Genomic DNA, 23,368 nt, shown 5'->3' on the forward strand with positions numbered 1-23,368 from the left:
GAGATTAATGGTAAAAATGACAGCTTAAGTTTCATTGGCCATGATATTTTTGTACGCGCAATGATGAATAAATAATGAGCTGTGCGCGTAAACGCGCACAATGTAAAAACGTCTGCCAATAAGGGCTACGTACATTGGTAGAAAAATGATGAGAAAAGAACACCCTTCGCTTTTGTGGTTAGGTAAATAAATAATGGAGATTAATGGTAAAAATGACAGCTTAAGTTTCATTGGCCATGATATTTTTGTACGCGCAATGATGAATAAATAATGAGCCGGCCGTGCGCGCGATTTTACGCAAACAATGCAAACACGTCTGCCAAGTGTACGTCCACAGTATCGGGCGGAGAAATAAAAAGGAATTTGATAAAAAGTACACCGTCGTTTAATGGTAGATAAATAAAGATCAATGGTACAATGTGACAGCTAAAGTTTCATTGGAAACCATGACATTTTAAACGCGCAATGATGAATAAATAATGAGCTGTGCGCACGGTAAATTTTAATTTTACCCAATGCAAAAACGTCTGCAAGGTAGGCCAGTGCTAGTGGCAGAGGAATGAAATGAATAATGGGAAACTGAGCACACCCTTCGCCTGGTGGTTAGGTTAATAAATGATGGAGATCAATGGTAAAATGTGACAGCTAAAGTTTTATAGGCCTACGCGCATAGATGAATAAATAATGAGCTGTGCGCGCAGTTTTTTCTTCACGCAAAGCAATTCAAAAACGTTTGCCAACAAAGTTCGTGTGCATACGCACTTAAACAGAAATGTGTAGCTCAACAAACAGACAACCCGACCGACGGACGGAGTGACAGAAACGGCCGAGCAATTAACAATCTGAACTATTTCATGTTAGATAATATATATGTTAAATAAAAACTGCCACCGAATTATCGACCACAAAATGTATTCAAGTTTTTTGGTGGGCTGTTATGATTTTTGTTTGATTTGATTTTAAAACAAATTGTTGGATGTTCTTTTTTTTTTTTTTTTTTTTTTTACGTCTGACCACGGTCAGACTGTTTTGATCACGGACAAACATGAAATAGCATTGCCTACTTTCCCCATTTGTAGTCTGGTTCCGCCGTATGTAAAAGAAACGCATGCCAATTTATGAGCGGAGATCAGATGCCAGACGTCCGAGGCACATGACAAACATGATAAATTTTTCGTCCGGTTGGTGGATTTAATCCAATTTTGCTCTCAAACCTGACGTCGGCTTTGAAGTTTGTGGTGAATTCACCAGAATGGTCAGCCTTGGAGATGGAAGGAACGGTGGGAGACAAGAAGGGGTGAATACATGTTTTTTTCAACCTTTGCTTTAGGCCTAAAAGAATAGTGAGTGTTGTGGTTTTGCATGCCAGTGCACATGGTGCAGTGGCCGGCCGCGCCGCGGGCGCCAGTGCATGCAGTGGTGCAGAGTACGAGTACCAGTGCAGATGGGGGAGGGGGGGGGGGGGGGTACAGTCAGCTCGACCATTTGCCAACTAGAGTCAACTCGGGGAGTAATTGCAGAATACCCCGACACCTTGGGTGTGTTCAAAGCCCATACAGACGTACGGCGCGGCGCGGATCGGAGCACGTATTATTACACGAAACAGTCGCTGATAAAGCGCGACTTGTTTTTCTTCGCGATCGAGCAACGACGGTGACGTCTTGTCAGACGCCCTCAGCGACAAGCTAATTCAAGAACTGAACCTCCATGCAAACACATTGAACTGTAAGTTTTCAGACTATTTTCCTGTTTTTTTCCAAAATGTTCGCTGTTTGGGAACAATATAAGGGGTCTCATGGAATGTCAAGAATGTATAGATCCATCCAGGATAACTGTCTCTCTCATTTGTAATCTCTTTACCGGTTTTTTGGGGTCTTTTTGTCCTCGCGTGGGTTTTTCACTATGCTACTGTGATGGTGCTACCAAAGTATGGTGAATCGGTGGAGCGCTAGTATGGAGGGGTACCCGTAATTCAGCGCTCCACTCAGTAGAGCTACCTAGAACTATGACATGAGGCTCCACGTAGCATGCGTAGTGGAGCCTCATACTAGTCATAGATTAAGAACCCCGCAAAATCGTTTTCAGCACTAAGTCAAAACACTAATTAAGTACAAAAACGTCCATCAAAATGCAAACATTTCCCACAGAACCGCTGCACAGTTTGCCCCCAAACTCCGTTCTACATCTCATGACATACTCACGTAATATGCACAGAACAAACATCGCTGGATTTTGTCTTTTTTTTGCTAAAATGATGAAAAATATGCCCTTTCCGCGCTGAGCCAACCTGACACTTGAAACGTGCACGCATCTGATCCAGCGATGATTTTTCGGTTCGCTCGAAAATGGTGCTGGCCAAATATCCACTGGCGGCCTTGGTGTATCGACGTTGTTTTTTTTCTATTCAAAGAAGGCTGTCATTGTCTTTATCTACAGGGGTTTTTCTTCAACGAGCGTGAGCCGAGCATTGTACAGTCTCCTGAAGAAGATGAACTGTTGATAACACAGCATCTACAGGCAGAGGAGGAGCCAAATTATAAGCAATGCAACACCGTATGGGTGGCGGTTTGCCAAATGATATTAATTGTAAGTTGGAACTTAAATATACATAATTTGCAAACATCAAAAAAAAAAAAAAAAAAACTATTATGAAATACGTTACTTGAATGATAGTCTTCAGCATCCCGTGAAATCATGGCACCGGGTGTGCTGTCATTTTCAAGAAAAGTGCAAGTTTTGTATCCATATCCAACGATGGTTGGCCGACACAAAAAGGTTTTTTTCTTTTCAAATGCTGCCTCCGATTTACCACATTTAGTTATAAATTGTAAACATCGGTTTTCTGATTGCCTATACCACACAGATTCCAAAAATGTATAGGTTTGCAAATCTCCCAAAAAAGTTAACGAAGTTCAATATCTGGACATAGTGAACTTGACTATTAGTCCACATTTTGTTTATGATTGTACACATCTGTGAATGTTGGTTGGGACGTGTGATCAACTACTGACCAATTAGATGACAGCTGCTGTATTAAAAAAAAAAACAATGAATGCTTCACCTTCGGAACATTATCTTCTATCTGTCACTTTTTGAAATTATTCATACCATTGCAATCATAAACATTCATTGTTTGTGTAGTGTTGATGCCCCCTCAGAAAGGGTCAACATCTATGGCAGAACACATGTAGCTCAGTTGGTACAGCGCCAGTGAGGTACTTCAGCGGTCAAAACTTCACGTCCAGCTTCAGTCAATGTCTTTTTGCACTGATTACAAATGAACCAAGTCAGATACTTCTGTTGTTGTGTTTGTTGAAAATGATTAGGTTTTTGTGTGAAATTTAAGGGGAAAATACAACATTTGCAAACATCAAAAAATAAAACTACCAAATCATTTTGAAATACCTTGCTGGACTGTTAGTGAATGACAATGTAAAGCATCCTGTAAAATCATGGCACCTGGTATACTGTCAATTTTAAGAAAAGTGGTATTTTTGTATCAATTTCCAACGCTGATCGGCCGATCAGCGTTGGAAAAAACTGGCTTTTTTCAAATACTGGCCCCAGTTGACCATCGCACTTGTTTGCAATCGATTACACACCTATGAAAGGGTACAAGCCAGCTAGACTGGTTCCCTGACCTTACAATTCCCCAATATATGTAAACTGCTCTGTTTCTTCTTAAATGGAGTCAGGGAACCAGACTACAGGAAAATGATTGTTTTTCTTGGTTTTTATAGCATTTTCGAACCCAAAACCTCAAAAAAGTCAGTGTAACTATATTTGCTATATATTTCCAACCCCCCAATTCCATCCATTTCTGAAAATTACAGCAAAAGCAAATGATGTATATTCCCTTTAACCCTTACTCTCTGAGGGTAGTTTACTGCATGTCAGTTGGTTATGCCAATGCCCTCCAGCTGCAGTTAATTGGAGGATAAACTATCTTGACTGTGAAGGCTCCAATTGGCAGGAGTTGGAGGCCCTGGAGGGTGCCTGATACTGACCAGCTGGGGGCACTCACTTTGTTATCAGAGGACTCTCATTGTTCTCTGTGGCATGTATTGGAGTGCCTGTCCAGTTACCCTTGAAATGACATGGCAGATATTGGAGGGCCATGCAAAAAACATAGGAGATTTTCTTGAGGCACATATTGGCATGCGTTGGAGGGTCTAGTAGGGTAAGGGTTAAATTGCAAGTTTCACAATACAAACTGCAATTATCTTTTTTTTTCCCCTTACTACCACAGATTGTTTACTTATCTGCGTCCGTCGTCCTGCCCTACGGAATCGAACCCAAAATCAGCCACAATTCGACGGAGGTACAGTTGGAGGAATCCTTTACCTACATTGCATTCAGCCAGCCATGTGTCTGGCTGCTCCTTCTGGTTGCTGACCGATACCTCCAGTACAAGCACACACTGCTGAGACGACACGGGTACCTAGACTTCACACAGAAGACCAGATACCTGCGCAGAACGGCCGAGTTTATGTTTTCGCTCGGTAACTTGCCCAAATCTTTGAAATGTTTGGAATGAATATTTCACTTTAAAGGGAAGATACAACCTTTGCAAACATCAAAAAACAAAATTATCAAATTATCACAACATACCTTAATGGATTGTAGGGGATGACAGTTTAAAGCATCCTGTAAAATTGTGGTTTCTGGTGTGCTGACATTTTAAGGTCAGTCTTTTTTCAAAAACTGCTCCTAATTTTTCTTCTTTAGTTGTTCCGCATTTTCTTTGCAATTTATTACACACCTGTGATTCTCTGACTTTACATTTCCTCAAAGTCTATAAATTGCTCTGTTTCATCTTAAGTGGGGTCAGGGAACCAGACTATACAAGAATACGATCGGTTTTCTTGTTTTTTTTCCCAGCATCTACAAGCCCAAAAGGTGAAACAAGTCATTTTAGCAATATTTGCTATAACATACTAATCCTCCAAATCCATTTATTTCTGAAAATTGCAGCAAAAGCAAATGTTGCACATTCCCTTTAAAACACCTGTGTATTTATGTGTGATGTCACTAGTGTATCAACTTCATGAGTCATAAATTATATTGTAGAAATTGCAATTAAGATTAAAACTCATTGGTGCAGCAGTGTACAAATTATGAATGTTTGTTGGTGCAATGGTAAGAATAATTTTACAAGGTGACAGATGGAATGTTCCATGCCGGGAGGTGAAGCCGAGTGGAGTGGAACATTTCATTTGTCACTGAATGAAGTAAATGGCACGAATGTGAAACACTCATTATTTGATTTCTACAACGCCTGATTAACCCTAACTGCCCTGAATCCTCCAAAATCCTTTTTGCAAATTGGAGGAATTTGCAGGATTGAGGTTACATGGCAAAAGTGCGTTGCTGATTTCGGAGTATGCACTGTGTCAAGGTCTTGGGCCGGACCTTGTGTTGTTTATGCTCAGCCGTGCATAAATTTAGTCCTTGATTATACTTGACATCATCCGCACTGCTCCAGGATGTCACTGCCTCTGCCTCAACCTATTGACAGTCATAGCCGGAGGATTTTGCAGGATTCAGGCAGTGGTCACCCTCCATGGACCATATTCAAGAAATAACGGAGGAATTTGCAGGATTGAGGCTATATGCTATTTTTCCATGAGGCCAATTGGAGGATTTTGCAGGATTGAGGCTACATCCTAGCAAAAAGGCATAGGGAGTTAGGGTTAAAACTAGTTGTACAAAGTACAGCTGCCATATGCGTATGTGAGTCCATGTACATGCAGAGTGCGATCGCAGGGTCAGGTCATTGACGACATGTAGACAGTTGCCCAAACAGTCTTCAAGTTGAAGTCGAATACGCTTCTGACGCCATGTTTGTAGAAGTCATTCCTTAACCCTTACCCTACTAGACCCTCCAACGCATGCCAATATGTGCCTCAAGAAAATCTCCTATGTTTTTTGCATGGCCCTCCAATATCTGCCATGTCATTTCAAGGGTAACTGGACAGGCACTCCAATACATGCCACAGAGAACAATGAGAGTCCTCTGATAACAAAGTGAGTGCCCCCAGCTGGTCAGTATCAGGCACCCTCCAGGGCCTCCAACTCCTGCCAATTGGAGCCTTCACTGTTAAATAAAACTTATCTGCCAATAAACTGCAGCTGGAGGGCATTGGCATAACCAACTGACATGCAGTAAACTACCCTCAGAGAGTAAGGGTTAAAGAGGTTGTGGATTGCTCGAAGACATTTCCGTCATTTTTCGGGTATATGTAGCCTAAGGTGTGATGAAATAAAAACGACTATTGTTTCTGTCATAAAATGAGTACAAAAGGTACTTTTGAGAGCTGTTTTTCAAGTCCTGTCATGCCTGTTTCGACCCGAACGTGCAATTTGTGTAAAAGTCGTCGTTGCGGGCAGCAAACAAAAAAACAGTAAATCGTGACGTAATAAACAGGACTCCCGATGCAGAGTAGCATAAACGAGTCCTGTTTATTACGTCACAATTTACTGTGTTATGTTTGCTGCCCGCAACGACGACTTTTACACAAATTGCACGTTTGGGTCGAAACAGGACCTGAAAAATAGCTCTCAAAAGTACCCTTTGTACTCATTTCATGACAGAAACAATAGTCATTTTTGTTTCATCACACCTTAGGCTGCATATTCCCAAAAAATGACAGAAATGTCTTCGAGCATTCCACAACCTCTTTAAATCTCCAATTTCAATACGATTTTGCACACCCCCTAGGGAGTTAGGGTTAATCGATTTATCACGATTCTCCTGATCCTCGCTCTTTAATCACATTTTATGGGTTTGAATATTTTCATATATGTCTTGCAGGTAATGCTACCATGTTGGTTGTCGTCATGTTACGTTACACGATCATGACCCAGATGAACATCATTAGGCCAGTTGGGACGACTTCAATTCACGGCGTCAACTATCAAGAAATGATCATCGGCATCGAGTCAATAATAGCCCTGTTCTGCTGTGGCAGATACGCAAGTAAGGGCTCGTCTCAATTCAAATCCGGGACGAGTTCCGGACAAGTTCCGGACATTGTATTGGTTTATAAGTTGCAGGATTCTGAACAACTTCCCCACAATCTTCCTGCAGTGAAGTTTTCAGTACTAATGAGTCAAGCAGTCGCTAATGAAAATTTCCCCGGAACATGCCAGGGACATGCCAGGAGCAAGTAAGGGCTCGTCTCAATTCATATCTGGGACGAGTTCCGGACAAGTTCCGGACATTGTATCGGATGTAAGAAATTGCAGGATTCTGAACAACTTCCCCGCAATCTTCCTGCAGTGAAGTTATCAGTATTGATGAGTCAAGCAGTTGCTAATGAAAATTTCCCCGGAACATGCCAGGGACATGTCAGGAGCAAGTAAGGGCGCGTCTCAATTCAAATCCGAGACGAGTTCCGGACAAGTTCCGGACATTGTATCGAATATAAGTTGCAGGATTTTGAACAACTTCCCCCGCAATCTTCCTGCAGTGAAGTTATCATTACTGATGAGTCAAGCAGTTGCTAATGAAAATTTTCCCGGAACATGTCGGGGAACATGCCAGGAGCAAGTAAGGGCGCGTCTCAATTCATATCTGGGACGAGTTCCGGACAAGTTCCGGAGATTGTATCGGATATAAGTTGCAGGATTCTGAAAAACTTTCCCGAATCTTCCCACAATGAAGTTATCAGTACTGATGAGTCAAGCAGTTGCTAATGAAAATTTACCCGGAACATGTCCGGGACAAAGTCAGAGCTTCTTATGGACAAAGTGAATGATTCTACCCGCAACCTGTCCGGAACTCGTCCTGAATATGAATTGAGATGGGCCCTAGCAATGACAAAATCCTACCAGTAAGTCGTTCGCATTATTGACAAGTACCCCCTATAGGCCATCAGCCTGGGGGTTTAGTCAGTATCAAACCAGGGCATAAATGATTATTGCGCACATGCACAAGGTATACTGCCTTTAGAGGGGTTACAAGCATTTTGATGGACATTTTGAAAAAAATGGTGAAAACACCCAAAAAGCTGCCACCGCTGCAATGCTATCACATATTTCCCAACTCTGGAGGTGTATACCTTGCCAAAAAATCGCTATGACGATTATTCCCCTCATTTGATACCAGTGGCCAAAAGTTTGGAATGAGGCTAATGGCTTTCTAATGCTGATGAAGATTTATCAGACATTTCAATGCCATTCTGCTCCTCCCCCCGTTCTTTTAGACCCTCCCACAAATTATAGAAAACAATCAACAGATGAAAAGAAGGTTTGGGAAGGATACTTGGGAACATTTTATGAACCGAGACAAGGGAAGACATGTTTTTGGTGATTGACTTGAACACCCTCGTCTGTTTTTTACTTTGAGTGGAGTTATCCGTGAAGACGTTCTCACAATATTTGATGATTCAAGGGTAGTTATAATCCCAGGAAGGCGAGGAGAAGCACTTTCCCCAATCAACAATCTGTTGTTATTTTGTCAGTGACACCACAAAGTAATACTAGACGTCCTGTACTCAACCAAAAATAGTGGGTACTTGGTTCAGTGTTGTTTGTTTTGTTGCCCCAACAAGCATCAAGCATACTCATTAAAACATGTAAATTAAAAAGGACGAAAATCATGAAAACCAATGTAAATTGTTTAAAAAGAAATTGATGAAATCTTGGAACTGGGCTTCTCTGCCACTAGATGCGCCAATTTGGCAAGTTGTTGACTATTTTGACGATATACTAATCACTGTTACTCTTTTGGTGTGTGCTTTGGCAGTGTTAGTTTGCAAGTTCAACAAAGCAAAACTCCCACCGGACGCTGAACATGAAGAGCAGATGATTGCCGTCATGCAACCCAGCACCCACTTGCCAGATATAGGTTATAGGTTAGTATCCCATATCATTGTCCTGGGTTCAATTCCTACCATGCGCTATTACCATGAATAGCAGATGATTGCCGTCATGCAACCCAGCACCCACTTGCCAGAAATAGGTTATAGGTTAGTCTCCCCATAGAGAAAGGACACATTTTCTCTATGGTATCCCATATCATTGTCCTGGGTTCGATTCCTACCATGCACTATTACCATGAAGAGCAGATGATTGCCGTCATGCAACCCAGCACCCACTTGCCAGATATACATTATAGGTTGGTATCCCATATCATTGTCCTGTGTTCAATTACTACCATGCACTATTAGCATGAAGAGCAGGTGATTGCTGTCATGCAACCCAGCACCCACTAGATGTAGGTGAAAGGTTTAAGTATTCCATATCGGGGTCCTGGGTTCAAGTCCAACTATGAGCTATGAGGATGATCGATGAAGAGCGGATGATTGTTGTCATGCAACCCAGCACCCAGTTGCCAGATGTAGGTAATAGGTTAGTATTTCATCTCGTCCCGAGTTCGATTCCCAACATGCGCTATGAGCCTGAAGACGAGTTGATTGTCACCAGGCTTCCTCTCACCCACTTGCAAGATGCATGTATAGGTTTAATATCATTCCGTATCATGGTCCTGGGTTCGATTCCCACAATGTTCTATGAGCATGAAGAGCAGATGATTGAGGTCATGCAACCCAGCACCCACTTGTCAGATAGTCTCGTCCAGGGTTCGATTCCCACTATGAGCTATTAGCATGATCAGCAGATGATTGAGGTCATGCAACCTGGCACCCACTTGCCAGATATAGGTTATAGGGTAGTATTTTGTCTCGTCCAGGGTTCAATTCCCACTATGAGCTATTAGCATGAAGAGCAGATGATTGAGGTCATACATCCCTATACCCACTTACCAGATATAGGTTATAGGTTAGTAGTCAGTTTTGTGGTCCATGGTAAGTGATCTCACTATGTGCTTTGAAAATGAGCAGATGATTGCTGTCATGCAACCCAGCCCTGATTGCTAGATACGGACTCGAGCACAAGTACCCCCTCAATGGTACGGAAGGGAGGGTTCAGGTGAGACCACTGGGAGAGACATTTGAACACACTGCCAATGACGCCTGATGCTCATGCAAAGTTGCTATGGCGTTGTGCACATTCAGAATAGAATCGGTCATGCGAACTTTACGGTTATAGGTTTACGGTTATGTATAGACAAATCCAGCTCGGCTATTTTCTGCATTGGCACCAGGCTTGCTAAGGTGGCGCTCAGGTAGTACACATGCACTTTGGGCTCCTACCAATTGGAATGCCAAAATGCGTGTGCGCCTCGTCGTTTAATATGCGTGCAGCATGCGCGTGAGCATGACACCACCATAGTGAAAGCCTCTAATTCTGGTCGCCGGATTCCACTATAGCTTATGAACTCATGAGGCATTGACCCAGGGCCATCTGCGGATTAGTAAAGAAAAACAAAAAAATGTGGATCCTTAAGAAACCTTCTAGCCTCTCACAGTTAAGCGCATCCTGTTGTTGATTGTAGGGACAGTCAGTATGTCGATGCACTCCTGGAGCGACAGGCGGACATGATCCGCTACCTGAAGCACCACACGGAGTATCTCAGCAAACGCATCCTGAAGTTGAGGGCGCTCCAAAACGACGGGCGATTAATGGGCAGCGTGCAGGTATAGAACTCGGAAGGGCAAAAAAAAACCCAGCTAAGTGAATTTGGAAAGGTAAACCTTAAAAAGTTGAATTGTACGACTATAAATGATGTGAGAAAAAACTTTAACTTACTTCCTTGTTCATTAATTGAAACAGACCATTATCCTGCCTAAAATAAGCCAATATTTCCCTTTGAACCGACACCAACTAGGTTCAGCAAGATGATACATGTATATCAGCTTGAACCTCGTAAATCTTATTTTTACCATTAGCACTTGTTTTACATTTTTTTACATTGTATTTACTTCTTGGTTTATTGGTGAAACGGTAAGGTGCTAGGATGGCTTAGGCTGGTATAACCCTAACCCTCCGGGGCATTTTGGCTAGAAACCCTGCTACAGCAACGGGCAACACTTGTTGAAAAGACAAGCCTGCCCAGTGCAGAAAGATCCATCAGGTCAAAAGTCTCAAGGCGGAACTGCCTCAGAGTCTGTGGTCAGCGAATGCAGCAGAATATAACTTGTGGCATCCTTCAATGGGATATGAGCTCTCATCGTCTCAGAAGTGGCTGTTCATGCATTGGTGTTTATAGCTGAATGCACAAAGTCCGACAGACTTTTAAACCTGATGCGCTGTGTTGCAGTCTTGCGGGGCAACAGGCAGGGCGGTTTTGGGCAGTACAGGGATTAATGGGTTGAATCAATTATTTGGTGCTCTAAACTGTATCATCCCTGAAATTTTCTAAATCCACATTTGGGATTTGTTGGGATTTTTGACGAATTTGGGACCGTAAACCCAAGGCACTATTACTTGACAGGAGGCTTGATCCAACCTTGCAGAGTGCAACGAATTGGACATTTGTTTTCTGTGTTGATTTTTTTCCAGATTTATTATTTGGATGACTTTCCATTTTTGATAAAAGGTAAAAGATTATGCCGAACAGGGTTTCGCCGGAGTAGTAAAACGTGTGTTTGTTTTCTCAGTTTGTTCACAGTAATGATGTTTGGGAAAATGAGTCGCCCTCAAAAAAAATAATAATGATAATAAAACAAAAATAAAACTACAAAGGCGGTATTATTGAGAATGGAGGGTAGAACATGTAAGGCTCTTCATATCCTGATATTGTATGTACAAAACTACAAAATTGTGAAACATCTGTAATAAAAATAAGACAAAGTAAGTCTAGTAAAGCTGTTGCCAGAGGGCACAAAATTCTTTTCAATTCTTTTCAAACGTTTGTAGAATAAGTTGTAGTTGTAATGGAAACGAAACAGTCCACTTTCGCCGTTTGTATGGAGACTTGACTTATTGCCTACACGTGTAACATGAAAGTACATGAGAAAGTGGACCCGGACTAGTTTACATAAAACCATATAAATGCATGCTGAAAGTTTGCCCTTTATAACTTTTAGGTTTTTTTGTTGTAAATGTAGTAGCATCCTTTAAAAAAAAAAAAACCACTGCAGTCTTGCAGTGTGTTAAAACGGTATTGGATGTTTAATGTCTGCCATACTGTGTATGATGTGGCATTACAATGAATTGAATGTAAAGACTTACAGATTTCGTAATTTAACTGGCTTGGTTTAAAAAAAAAAAAAAAACAAGAGTTTGCTGAAACATATGTAGGGCCTGCTCAAAAATAAGCTTAACTTCTTTTTGTATAGCCATATAACTTTTACATCAAATGTTTTGTGTTTTGAGGATTTCATGTCTGTCGTTGGGAAAAGCAGTTGTTTGTCCAAATCTTGTAATGTGATTTATGTGACTTGTGTTTATATGAGTTAATAATATAAAATAAATTATGTAGTACAACTACACGGAGGACAATGTTCTGTCAGATTTTGTTTGTAATTTTATGTTTTTAACCAGTAATGAAAATAAGTTATTAATTTATTGCATGCATAAAACATTGAGGTAGAAATGTTCCATGCATAAAATATATAAACCGGGTGGGCCTTATGCAACACAATTTTCCCCGTATTTACTTTCACCTTTTCCGTTTTTGTTCCGAGAATAAAATGTTCTGCCCTTGCAAAACAGTTGCCTTCTTTGGCGCGCGCGGGGAAACTTTCTGGCCGTTTTTGCAAGCGCGCCCTCCCAACTGCTCGCCTTCGTCCGCGAACAAAAAGTTGGCTCGCGTCCATGAAATGTGTTGTTGTTATTATGATGCGTCACGCGCAGCCTCAAATACTCCATTGTTACATTGTTCGGGCTAAAAATAGTTGTTTACTAATGCCCCTTATATGGCAAGGCCTCGCCATATATGGCAGGGGCGGATCTGACGTCCTGGAAATTATTTACGTGACGCGGCATGGTTACGCAGAATCCCACACACCTGATTGGCTTGCGGTGGGGGTCGAACGTGACGTCACCGCTCTATAAGAATATTCGCTGGCGTTGCTTTTTAGCATTCGCAGCTGGGAACACAACAACAACGGAGACCGATGCAAGAAAAACTGGGACAGGGGATTTTTTCAGTGTTGAAATATCACATTTTGTACCCCCTATTTATAACGTGTTCGGAGTGGATGGTATTCCAAAGGTAACGATTCTAGTAAAGGAGCGTTCACCAGTGTAACTGTACCAGGAAGCGGGAATATTTTAACCACAAATTTCGCAATATTTGTGCGGTCGTCGAACAAAGCAACAACGCATCTCCACAACTTCTCACTTCGTCGTAAATTTGACAACCATGAAGGACGAAATTGCCGCAGCCGTGGTCTTTCTGGCCCGCCTCATCAACCTGAGACGTAACTTCTCGACAGAACAGATGGCGGAATTCTCCGAGAATTTAGTGGCATGTTTGATCGAGAAGTTTCGGAACCACTGGTACGAGGACCAGCCGAGCAAAGGCCAGGCGTTTCGGTGCATCCGTATCGCCCACGACGAACCCAGGGACACGGTGGTGGTTCGTGCAGCCAAGAAAAGCGGTCTTGACTACGACAAAATGAACCTCCCAGCGGACTTCACATTATGGGTGGACCCGCTTGAAGTTGTCTGCAGGTACGTGGACGGTTATTCAGGGCGGGGGAGTTCTTTCTGAACCAAAATCCATTCGTGAAGGCATCGTAAACAATGGATCTATTCTTGTATTGTGTTGTCACAAAGGGTCCGCTGCATGACTAATGAATGCACTGATGTATGCCACTTCGGGAGTCGTTGTTTTCATGGCGCGAAAAAGTCATTGACATCAACTGTTATTCTGTTGTTGACCCACAGTCACCCAGACATTTTCCCAAAACCAAATATGATTTTAGAAGGGAAAAAAAAATACTTAAAACCAAAACTAAATTTTCACAGGCAGACAGGGGACAATTCTTTCAACTTAAAAAATATAATGAAGGAAATTTTGTTTTCTTGCCTAAAATCAAGCAGCCCAACAAAGACAAAGTCATTAAATATTTGTTCACCCCTTTTGTGTTGCAGGTTTGGAGAGAAAGGCACTATCTGCCCGATTGCGTCCTTCCCCAAGAAGCAACAGCCAACACAAGTGAACGATAACGAGGCCCCAACGTCGCAAAGCAGCGACGACAATGGCAATGTGGACTTGAACGCCAACCCAAAGACTGTCATCGATTCCATCTCGGATGTACTCTCGCAAAACGCCAGCACGGCAGTCAATGACAACGCCATGGGAGTGTTCACCACCCATCGAAGGGGGCGGCGAAACCGGACCAAGTACAACCTGGTCCGAAATGCCATCAACACGGAGCAAGACTGGCCCGCCCTCTCGGGCCCCCACAACCAGTACCGCTGGGTCAACAAGGCCCTAGCGGCCAAGGCGTAACCCCTTCCCTCCGCTGACAAACTCGAAAAGAAAAAGAAAAACGCCAAATGGAAATCTTATTAAGATGTTTTTGTTTTTTTATAAAAACTTTCTTTCATGGAATTATTGTGATTTTTAATGTAGCCATTTTCGTCTGTGATCTTTGCCAAAGTCAAAAACGGGTTTGATTGCTGTTTTGACAATGCAATGCATTTTTCTACGTCTACACTCAAAGTGGTGCTCTAGGTGATGTACATAATATATATCATATGTTTTGTAACTTGCATTTTTAATATATGATGTATGTTTTCAGTTAACGACACTTGGACAGCATAACAAAAGGAAGGGCATACCTAACATTCCTGTTACATTGCTCTTATTCTCATAATGCTGATCATGCACAGATAGTCATATGGAACATTGATAACGGCACGGAAATAACTCATCCCAGCCAAAAAAAAATCGATGTGATGTTTGAAAACGTCTTGTCAACTGAATTTTATGTGTTCTTAAAAAAAAAAAGCATGATTGCTACCATATGGTTCAGAAACACCGTTTAGCATCTTGCATCCGCACTTAAGAAAAGTGATGCCAGCAATTTTTTTTTTCTCCACAATAACACAACTTTCCCGGAAACTTCAAACCCTTCAGCAACCTGAAAACTATTTGCAGTGGACCCAGTGCGGATTTCCTCCATTTAACGCAATAACGAAGCAGGTTTCTCCTCTCATACCTCTCCTTGGTTTTCAGGCATGAAACGGCCGTAAATCCACCCAGGGGACAGTGTGACTCATCTTCCAAACTGTCCCACGCCCTGTAACTTTTTTCTTACTCGGATTAATTGTAAGTCAAATTGAATTGGCCAGCTTCCTTATTGCGTTAACCGGGCACTTAAACTCATAGGTAGGCTTCGCTAAAAACCAGGCAGATTTCAAGACCTCACTTAGTCGTGCGCTTAACAAGTAAGCCGATTGTAACTTCCGCACTTATTCAACAAAAACAGTGATGGATCATTTCGCTATATGTTCAGTTGACAAGACGATATCCTTGCGGCTATTTAAGGCCTCAGTTTTCATGGTTCTGCTAATCTTAAACAATTGCATTAAAAAAACCCAATATACCGGTGCTCTCTAGGCTAAAATTAAACAATTGAACAGAAAAAAGCTCCAAACATCAGTAAAACAACAACAGTGTTAACTAGTACTGTAAGTTGTCTTTTTCCCAACCAAAACCTTTCCATGACCAGAAGCTGGTGGTTAGCAGTATAGTCAACTCTCGTTAGTACAAACACTGTTAATACAAGTTGTGGTTGTAACAAACATAAAGCCTTGGTACCTTATGTGCATTTATGTGCACAATGAATGGGACTGATGTTCCTCTTAATACAAAAAAATCTGATATAACAAACAATGTGGCTAGTTTGTATTAACGAGAGTTGACTGTGTATCATGAACTTAACTCTAGATTGCTCTTCGCATTTGTGTGTCGTTGTACACGTCAGCTATGCATTATTCCCTCCATGTCAAAGTTCAGAGGTCAGTTGAACAGTATTTGCTTTTGTAGAGGTCACAATATTTTTAACAGTAACCAAACTTTTCTGTACAGTGAGTTTCTTAAGCGACATCATTCGTGCAATATGAATTTTATATGCTGAGCATTATGTATATTGTGATTGTTTTGTTTTCATTTTGCAAGGAAAATGTGGAAGAAGAAAAAAAAATAATAAAAAAAATGACAAATTAAGAAACTATTGACAGTAATTACTGCAGCAAACATTTTTAAGATCTTGGTTCTGAAATTGATTTTCATATTTTTAACTTTGGCTAATATTTTATTATTTTGGTTTTGACGATAAGTTTTGCTTTTTATCATTTCATTTATTTTTAGCAAAGACCTTGGGAATGTGACTTCATGGTGTACAGGATTTCTGAAGAACTGAAATACCTCTTTAAAAATGTATTTTGTTGACCAAATTGAATTCAGCACACAAAAATGAAAAAAAAAAAAAGATTGACAATATTTTTGGCGTACATGCAAACAATATTGTATTTTTACAATGTATGTAAGAAAACCTGCTTATCATCTTCATATTCCCAAATTCGATAGCATATATTATTTTTTTTTCTTTCAAATTTGACTCTTTTTGACCAGGATTTACCTCACCATGAACCTAAAACAGTCGTCTGCTTGTCAATTAACTTTGTTGAATTCCAGGCGACTGTTTTTCTTTCTATTTTTACTCTTTGTTTCCAAAATTAAAACTTCCTGTTCTTTCCTCGGTAGTTAGAGAAGACCAAATTTTTATGAATTGTTTCATCACATACACACACCATACAGACTAGCAGTACTGGTGTTATAATCAGTTCATTACAACACAAATTGTTCCGGGCCTTACTGCTTTTTTGGCCTTTTTATATAAAAGAGATTTCACCTCGACTGTTTGTAACTTTTTACAGTTTGTATAGAAGACAGAAAATGCAACATTATTTGTTAACTGTGTACAGAAAAACAAAATAAATAGTTAAAAGTTCATGAATGAAAAATGTGGCGCAAATAGTGGCTTGATTCCTTTCAAGGTATTTTTCACATGGCAACTGGAGTTTCGAACATCGAAGTGGAGACTGCAGAGATCTATTTGAACCTTTGGTACCAGACCAAGATGGCGCCGTTTTACCTACGTGTTATGCCCCTACTCACTGTTAAAAAACAGAGCATAAAAACACCCCACATTAGTTTTTTGTTTCTATCAAGTGCATCTACAAAGATTGTACATGACTGTATAGGCCATCAGCCTGGGGGTTTGGTCGGTATCAAATGACGGGAATGATGCTCATGGTGATTTTTGGCAAGGTATGCACCCCTGTACATTGTAGTTGGAAAATATGTGATAGCGTTGCAAAAATTGAAAGTGATAGCACCCAAAAAACTGCCACCGCTCACACTGCAAAGCTATCACACATTTTCCACCTCTAGATGTGCATACCTTGCCAAAAATCGCTTTGAGCATTGCTCCTTTGTGACCGTGGCCCAATTCTTGGACCGAAGCTGATAGTGATATAGCTACATGTATCTGGATTTTCTTATCCGTGTTGCTACTTTCAAGACTAGTCCAGTCATGATTGTTATACATGTACATATGTACTGTACATGTACAGTACATCACTACATGTTCTTGGTTCTTGGTTGGTTCTTCTCCTAAATACTCCACGTGGGAGTTTATACAGGAGGCCAGAAACACCGGGGCAAACCCTGTGTCATGGTACATGTTTGTACAGTCAACTCTCATTAATACAAAGTCGGCCGGACCTAGTATAGCCAAATGTTTGTTATGATCAGAATTTTGTATTAACAGTGTCAGTGATTGCATTAACAAGAGTCGACTGTGCATGAAAAAAATACACTAAGTTGGCCCCATTTTGTAGTTATGGTGTTTTTAATAAGATGGATAGGGGCGGCCCCAGCCCACCGCACAAAAAAGGGTGCTGCATCGTTATCTCGTATTTTTTGTCACTCCTTAATTATGTGCCAAATAGAGTTTGAATTTTCTCGGAAATTGATCAGATCACAGCGGACCTAAAATAACCGCATATTTCTCTAAAATTCCCCAAATAAAGCCGTGATAATAATACATTTTCCCCTGAAATTGCCACTGAGTATCATGTGACCGCCTGCACGTCAAGGCCAGTACAGTTGTGGCCAAGATACAGTTTACACTCGTTAAATACAAACTCTGTTGAAATTCTGGTTATAGTGAACATAACGCCTTGGCCCCGACTGTGCATTTTTACACAGCAGATTGGTGATTAAAGATTGTTCATTTGATGATAGAGGCAAGAAATAGGGCACACAGTCAGAGTATGTCATGGGAAAGATATTTGGGTATAGGGCCATCGCACATTTGTCCTTTGAAAAAAATATCATAGGATGACAGGCAATTTTCAAATTTTTCCAAATGGCGGCCATTACATGTTGTGATATTGTTTTCAAAGGACAAATCTGCGATGGCCCTATAGCCAAGTGTCTTTCCCATATACATGTACATGTACACCGACTGCGTGCCAAATTTCATGCTTTTATCATCAAATTAACAATTCCATCATATTGTGCACCAATCTGCCTGACTATTTATGTGTACAATGAATGGACCGTACCGACGCGACGCACCTCTAATACAAAATTCTGATGTAACAAACATACAAAATTCTGATGTAACAAACACTTTTTGCAAGGTCCGGCTGCTCTCTAAATTCCAAAGAGTGAAATTAGGGACTAGACGTTTTAGAGTGAAAATCAGTCTCATTTTCGATTGAAATACATTAGTCTGGAAAAAAAGAGCCACTTCAGTCGAAGCTCGGGTGAAAACTCGATTCGATTGAAGAACTTTCACTCTAAAACGTCTTGTCCCTAGATTCCAACTGTGGGGGTGAATCTTCACTCGAATGGAGTGAATTTTCACTCTTTGGAATTTAGAGTGCAGGTTTGTATTAACGAGAGTCTACTGAAGGGCCTATTTGGCACTGACCTGGGGTTGGGACTTGGGAGATTTGCCAACGATGCAAGGTTGTGATAATTGAGAAGTTCCTTGCTTTCTTGGAGGGGAAACTAGAGTTTATTGGGAGAGGTCACGTGAGCGTGCGTGTGACCTTCCAACCCGATCATGACTCTGATACATCAACATTGACGGTATACATGTATTTACTTGGAATCAAAATTGTGGCTCGAGTTTCATATTTCCACCTCCGCAGCTGGAGGTTTTCCCATTAAGGTCGTGCAACTCTGCGGTTTTCCACTGTTCTTTGAAAAAAAAATGTGATGGCCCCGGCACGTGTCATTAATGATACTGAATATACATCATTGTAACTGGGTGAGATTTATTTAAATAAAGAAATTAAATAAATCACACCCAAATAAGCTTTCCCAAATTTAAGAAAACTTTAAAGAATCTTTTGAAAATGGTGATAGCAGACATGGAGTTTGTTGGCTGCCATGAATACAGTTTTTTCCGGATCCCGTTGTAAACTGTTTTTCCAGATTACGTTGTCTGCGACAGTATCCATGGTAGGGTCTATTGTGTTTGCACTTGAAAACTTGTGCTTAAAGGAAATATACAACATTCGTAAACATCGAAAAATAAAACTACCAAGTTTTTTTTACGAAATACCTTACTAGGATGTTGGTAACTGACAGTCTCAAGCATCTTGTAAAGTAATGGCACCTGGTGTGAAGTCATTTCCAAGAAAATGGTGTTTTTGTAAACATTTCCAACCGTGGTCGGCCGACCAGCGTTGGAAAAACCTAACTATTTTTCAATTACTGCTCCAAATTTACCATTTTTTCAGTCCAAATTTTGTTTGCTATTGGTCAGTACATGTTCATGAACGGGTGTAGGCCAGCTAGACTGGTTCCCTTGCCTTACAATTTTCCATCATCTATAAATTGATCCATTTGATCTTTTGTGGAGTCAGGGAACCAGAGTACTTGAACATTTTTGTTTTTCTTGGTTTTCCAACCTTTTCGAACACAAAACTTCAAAAATGTCAGTGTAACAATATTTGATCTATTATACTAACCTCTCAAATAGTTCATTTCTGAAAATTACAGCAAAAGCCAATGATGTACATTCCCTTTAAAGGGAAAATACAACATTTGCAAACATCAAAAAACGAAATGATAAAATTACCACGAAATACCTTAGTGAATTGTTAGGGACTGACAGTCTAAAGCATCCTTTAAAATCGTGGCTCCTGGTGGGCTGACATTTTCAAGAAAAACTGTATTTTTCCAACGCTGGTCGGCCGACCAGCGTTGGAGAAAACTGGCTTTTTTTCAAAAACTGTTGTTAATTTTTCATATTTAGTTATTCTGACTTTTCTTTGCAATTGATCACACACCTGTGAAGGGGTACAAGCCTGCTAGACTGATTCTCTAACCTTACAATTCCCCAAAGTGTATTAATTGCTTCGTTTCATCTTAAGTTAGGTCAGGGAACCAGACTACAAGAACATGATAGGTTTTCTTGGTTTTTCCAGCATCTACAAGCCCAAAACATGAAACAAGTCAGTTTAACAATATTTTATATAACATACTAATCCTCCAAATCCATTTATTTCTGAAAATTGCAGCAAAAGCCAATGATGTACATTCCCTTTAAGCTTGTCATGTCAGTGGTGTGATTGTCGATGCTCCAAATCTGCACAGTATCTCAATCCTTGTAAAGTTGATTTCTGCAGCGTCAAGCGTTGTATAATACGGTCGGAGCCGTCACAACAGATGCTTAGCGGCCACCTGAGAAGGCATCTTTTGATAATTCAATTCAGTATAACAGTGAATGCACAAAAGGTTCACCCACACCCACATTTGTATCCTTGTGGAGACATTTCTTTGTTCTTGTGTAGTAAAGTTTTCAATTTTGAAAGTGAAGTTTCAAAATGCACTTATTTTAACCAGAATTTCCTTGGCTGAAATTCGGACTTAATATCCCTTTTCTAAAACTCTTCCATTTGCGACACATCAACCCACCTTGGAAATTCCTTGTTTTTGAGTAAAATCCATATATCTTTTTCGTGAAAACCTTGTGGAGACCTATTCATCTATAAAAATTGCCTTGTGGAGACCTTTACAATGTTTTGTTCCCTAGTGTGTGTGTGTCTTCACAAGGATACAAATTTGAGCACACTCCTGCATATACAAGCAAGAACAAAGGCATTGCCCTCTAAGATGGCTACTACGCACAAGGTGGTGTTAGTCTTGAGGAGTTCCAACATGCCCATCTCAAAATGAGTGTCAAGTCAAAGTCATTGATTCACAAGTCATCTCACAAGCTACTACTAGACTCAACAATTGCAAAAGCATCCCCTGTACGTCTTGCTCTATGGTTGTACATGTACATGTACATATACATGTACATTGTGTACATGTACATATACATTGTGTACATGTGACGAAACTCTTGAATGGATTAACTTTGTGACCGGACTTGTGATGGACTAGACTACACAACACTGACTTGTGTTTTGGGGCAATCATTATTTTTGTCTCGTACTTTGGTCAGTGATGACCATGATGTCGCCTTCTGTATAGAGCTTAATTCTGAAGCTGATGATAAGGCCACTCTGTTTCCAACAGTGTCCAAGAAAACAGTGACTTGTGTTTTGGGGCAATCATTATTTTTGTCTTGAAAATTGGTCAGTGATGGCTATATCGCCTTCTGTATAGAGCTTAATTCTGAAGCTGATAAGGCCACTCTGTTTCCAACGATTTCAGTTTCCAAGAAATGCACAAGTTATTTCCCGCGTTGACCTCGGCCCAGCCTCCAGCTAGCTGTTTCCTTGCTCTATTATGTTCTCAGTGAGGGGTCGTGTTCATCATCGGCATCCTCGAGTGTTCGAGGAACGGACGGAGCAGTAATTGAGAGACCATCTTTGCCTGTGGGATGCTAAATGAAAGCAGATCTTGCATGCTGCGAAGTCTCTAAATTCCTTCAAGTTGACCCGTGACAGTGTTCAAGACGAGTCCGTTGTCCCCCGAAAGTCCAGCTGGCACAAGTATAAGAGGATAAATGATAATATGATTCCTTTGTCACAGTTAACTTTATACACTCGGGACAGGATGACTTGTGATTGACTTGTGGGACTTGTGATATTTTTATTTACTCGACTTCAACACTGACCCGTTATGGCCGCCAACTCTCACTGTTTACCATGGCACGGCCCCATTCCCAAGTGCCTTGAAGAATATTCTTGTCTGAATCCAAAGGGCGGATCCGGGTGGGGCAACGGGGGCCATGCCCCCCCCCCCCCCCCCCCCAAAAAGAACCTTTTTTTTTTGACGTCGCAATAAAAAAAAGATTCATTAAAGTGGTCAGAAATTGCCTCATATTGCACCACAGAGCATCTAGAATCCAAAAAAAAAAACATTCGGGGCCCTTAACCGGGCCCTGAAGCCCACGACGATTATTTTTTTGACCCACTTTACGGTGACCATTTTTTTGGGCCCCCTCCCAAAAAAATTGTGCTCTGGATCCGCCCTTGCTGAATTCCACGGTCTGACTGACCATGCCCCCTCTCCATCTCGTTACTTAACCACGCCCATGCCCTTCTTTTACTGGGAAATTAATGTTGATACAATTTAATGAATGGGCTGAATTATCCCGTGGTCACGTTTACTGCCGTGGCCCTGGCCGTTGGGCTGTTGTCCGTGCTGTTATGATGCCGTACGTGTCGGGTCACATGTACGAAGGTCGTGCCTTTCTTTTGCTTGTTCAACTTGACGATTGATGTTATGGCTGCGGTCAAAATGACCCATAGTGGCCACAAAAAGTACAGGGAAACGTCGAAGGGGCATGGCTTCGTTCTTTTTTTGGGGGGGGGGGGTGGGGGTGGGGATGGGGTGCTGTGTACTTTTAACAAGGCCAAGTTAACATCGTTAAATGATTATTATAACTCTTTCATCTTTGCTTTGTCTTCATTTTCTTGTAGGGCTTGAGTCTTTGAGAGGTTTTGGAGATTCCACCGACCATTATTGTCTCGGTCATCAATAGGAGGTAAGAGAAAGAAAATAGGTCTGAAAGAAAAAAGTTCCTTGAACAATGAAACAGTTCACTTTGACAAACAATACATTTATTTCTTTCACTGACGTATATGACAGTAATTGCTCTGAAAGCCCGAGTTATTTCCGTCTCCGGGAACTAAATCTGACACTCGTCCATGATGCCAGGATATTTGGGGGAGGAAAGCCGGCAGACGTGCTGCCGAAATTTCCGCTTGCGCTTTCATGAAAGCGCGTGATGATACGTGATGTGTGCCGAAGTGAAACGCGAGCATCGACTGGCCCATTCGTTTGCATTCACTTTCGAGTGCGATTACTGACAATGTATTTATAACGTGATTTACAGGTACCCGCAAGTTAGCGAGGTTGTAGTGAAAGCATAGAGCAAGGGTGAAAGCATGGAGCTATTGCTCCATGGTGAAAGTAAGGATGATCAAAATTCAACCAAGCTTAATTAGGGTTTATGCGCGCTGCTTTCTTGACAATGCACTTGTCAAACTAAACAAACCACATGTCATAATGTATTTCCATATT

At 41.1% G+C, this 23,368-nt stretch overlaps 2 protein-coding genes across 2 annotated transcripts; both read left to right on the forward strand.

Annotated features, from left to right (window-relative positions):
* Nucleotides 1-1,116: 1,116 nt before the first annotated feature.
* Nucleotides 1,117-12,343, forward strand: LOC119732911 (transmembrane protein 192-like). Its single transcript, XM_038206494.1, has 6 exons — nucleotides 1,117-1,297; nucleotides 2,437-2,586; nucleotides 4,250-4,502; nucleotides 6,815-6,979; nucleotides 8,750-8,858; nucleotides 10,400-12,343. The coding sequence occupies exons 1-6, from the start codon at nucleotides 1,253-1,255 to the stop codon at nucleotides 10,545-10,547; spliced, it is 870 nt and encodes a 289-aa protein (XP_038062422.1). The 5' UTR covers nucleotides 1,117-1,252; the 3' UTR covers nucleotides 10,548-12,343.
* Nucleotides 12,344-12,910: 567 nt separating this feature from the next.
* Nucleotides 12,911-16,830, forward strand: LOC119732912 (maternal B9.10 protein-like). Its single transcript, XM_038206497.1, has 2 exons — nucleotides 12,911-13,524; nucleotides 13,948-16,830. The coding sequence occupies exons 1-2, from the start codon at nucleotides 13,214-13,216 to the stop codon at nucleotides 14,306-14,308; spliced, it is 672 nt and encodes a 223-aa protein (XP_038062425.1). The 5' UTR covers nucleotides 12,911-13,213; the 3' UTR covers nucleotides 14,309-16,830.
* The last annotated feature ends 6,538 nt before the right edge of the window (nucleotides 16,831-23,368 follow it).

This window comes from Patiria miniata, unplaced genomic scaffold, assembly GCF_015706575.1.
Source record: "Patiria miniata isolate m_02_andy unplaced genomic scaffold, ASM1570657v1 HiC_scaffold_25, whole genome shotgun sequence".
Lineage (NCBI taxonomy): Eukaryota > Metazoa > Echinodermata > Asteroidea > Valvatida > Asterinidae > Patiria > Patiria miniata.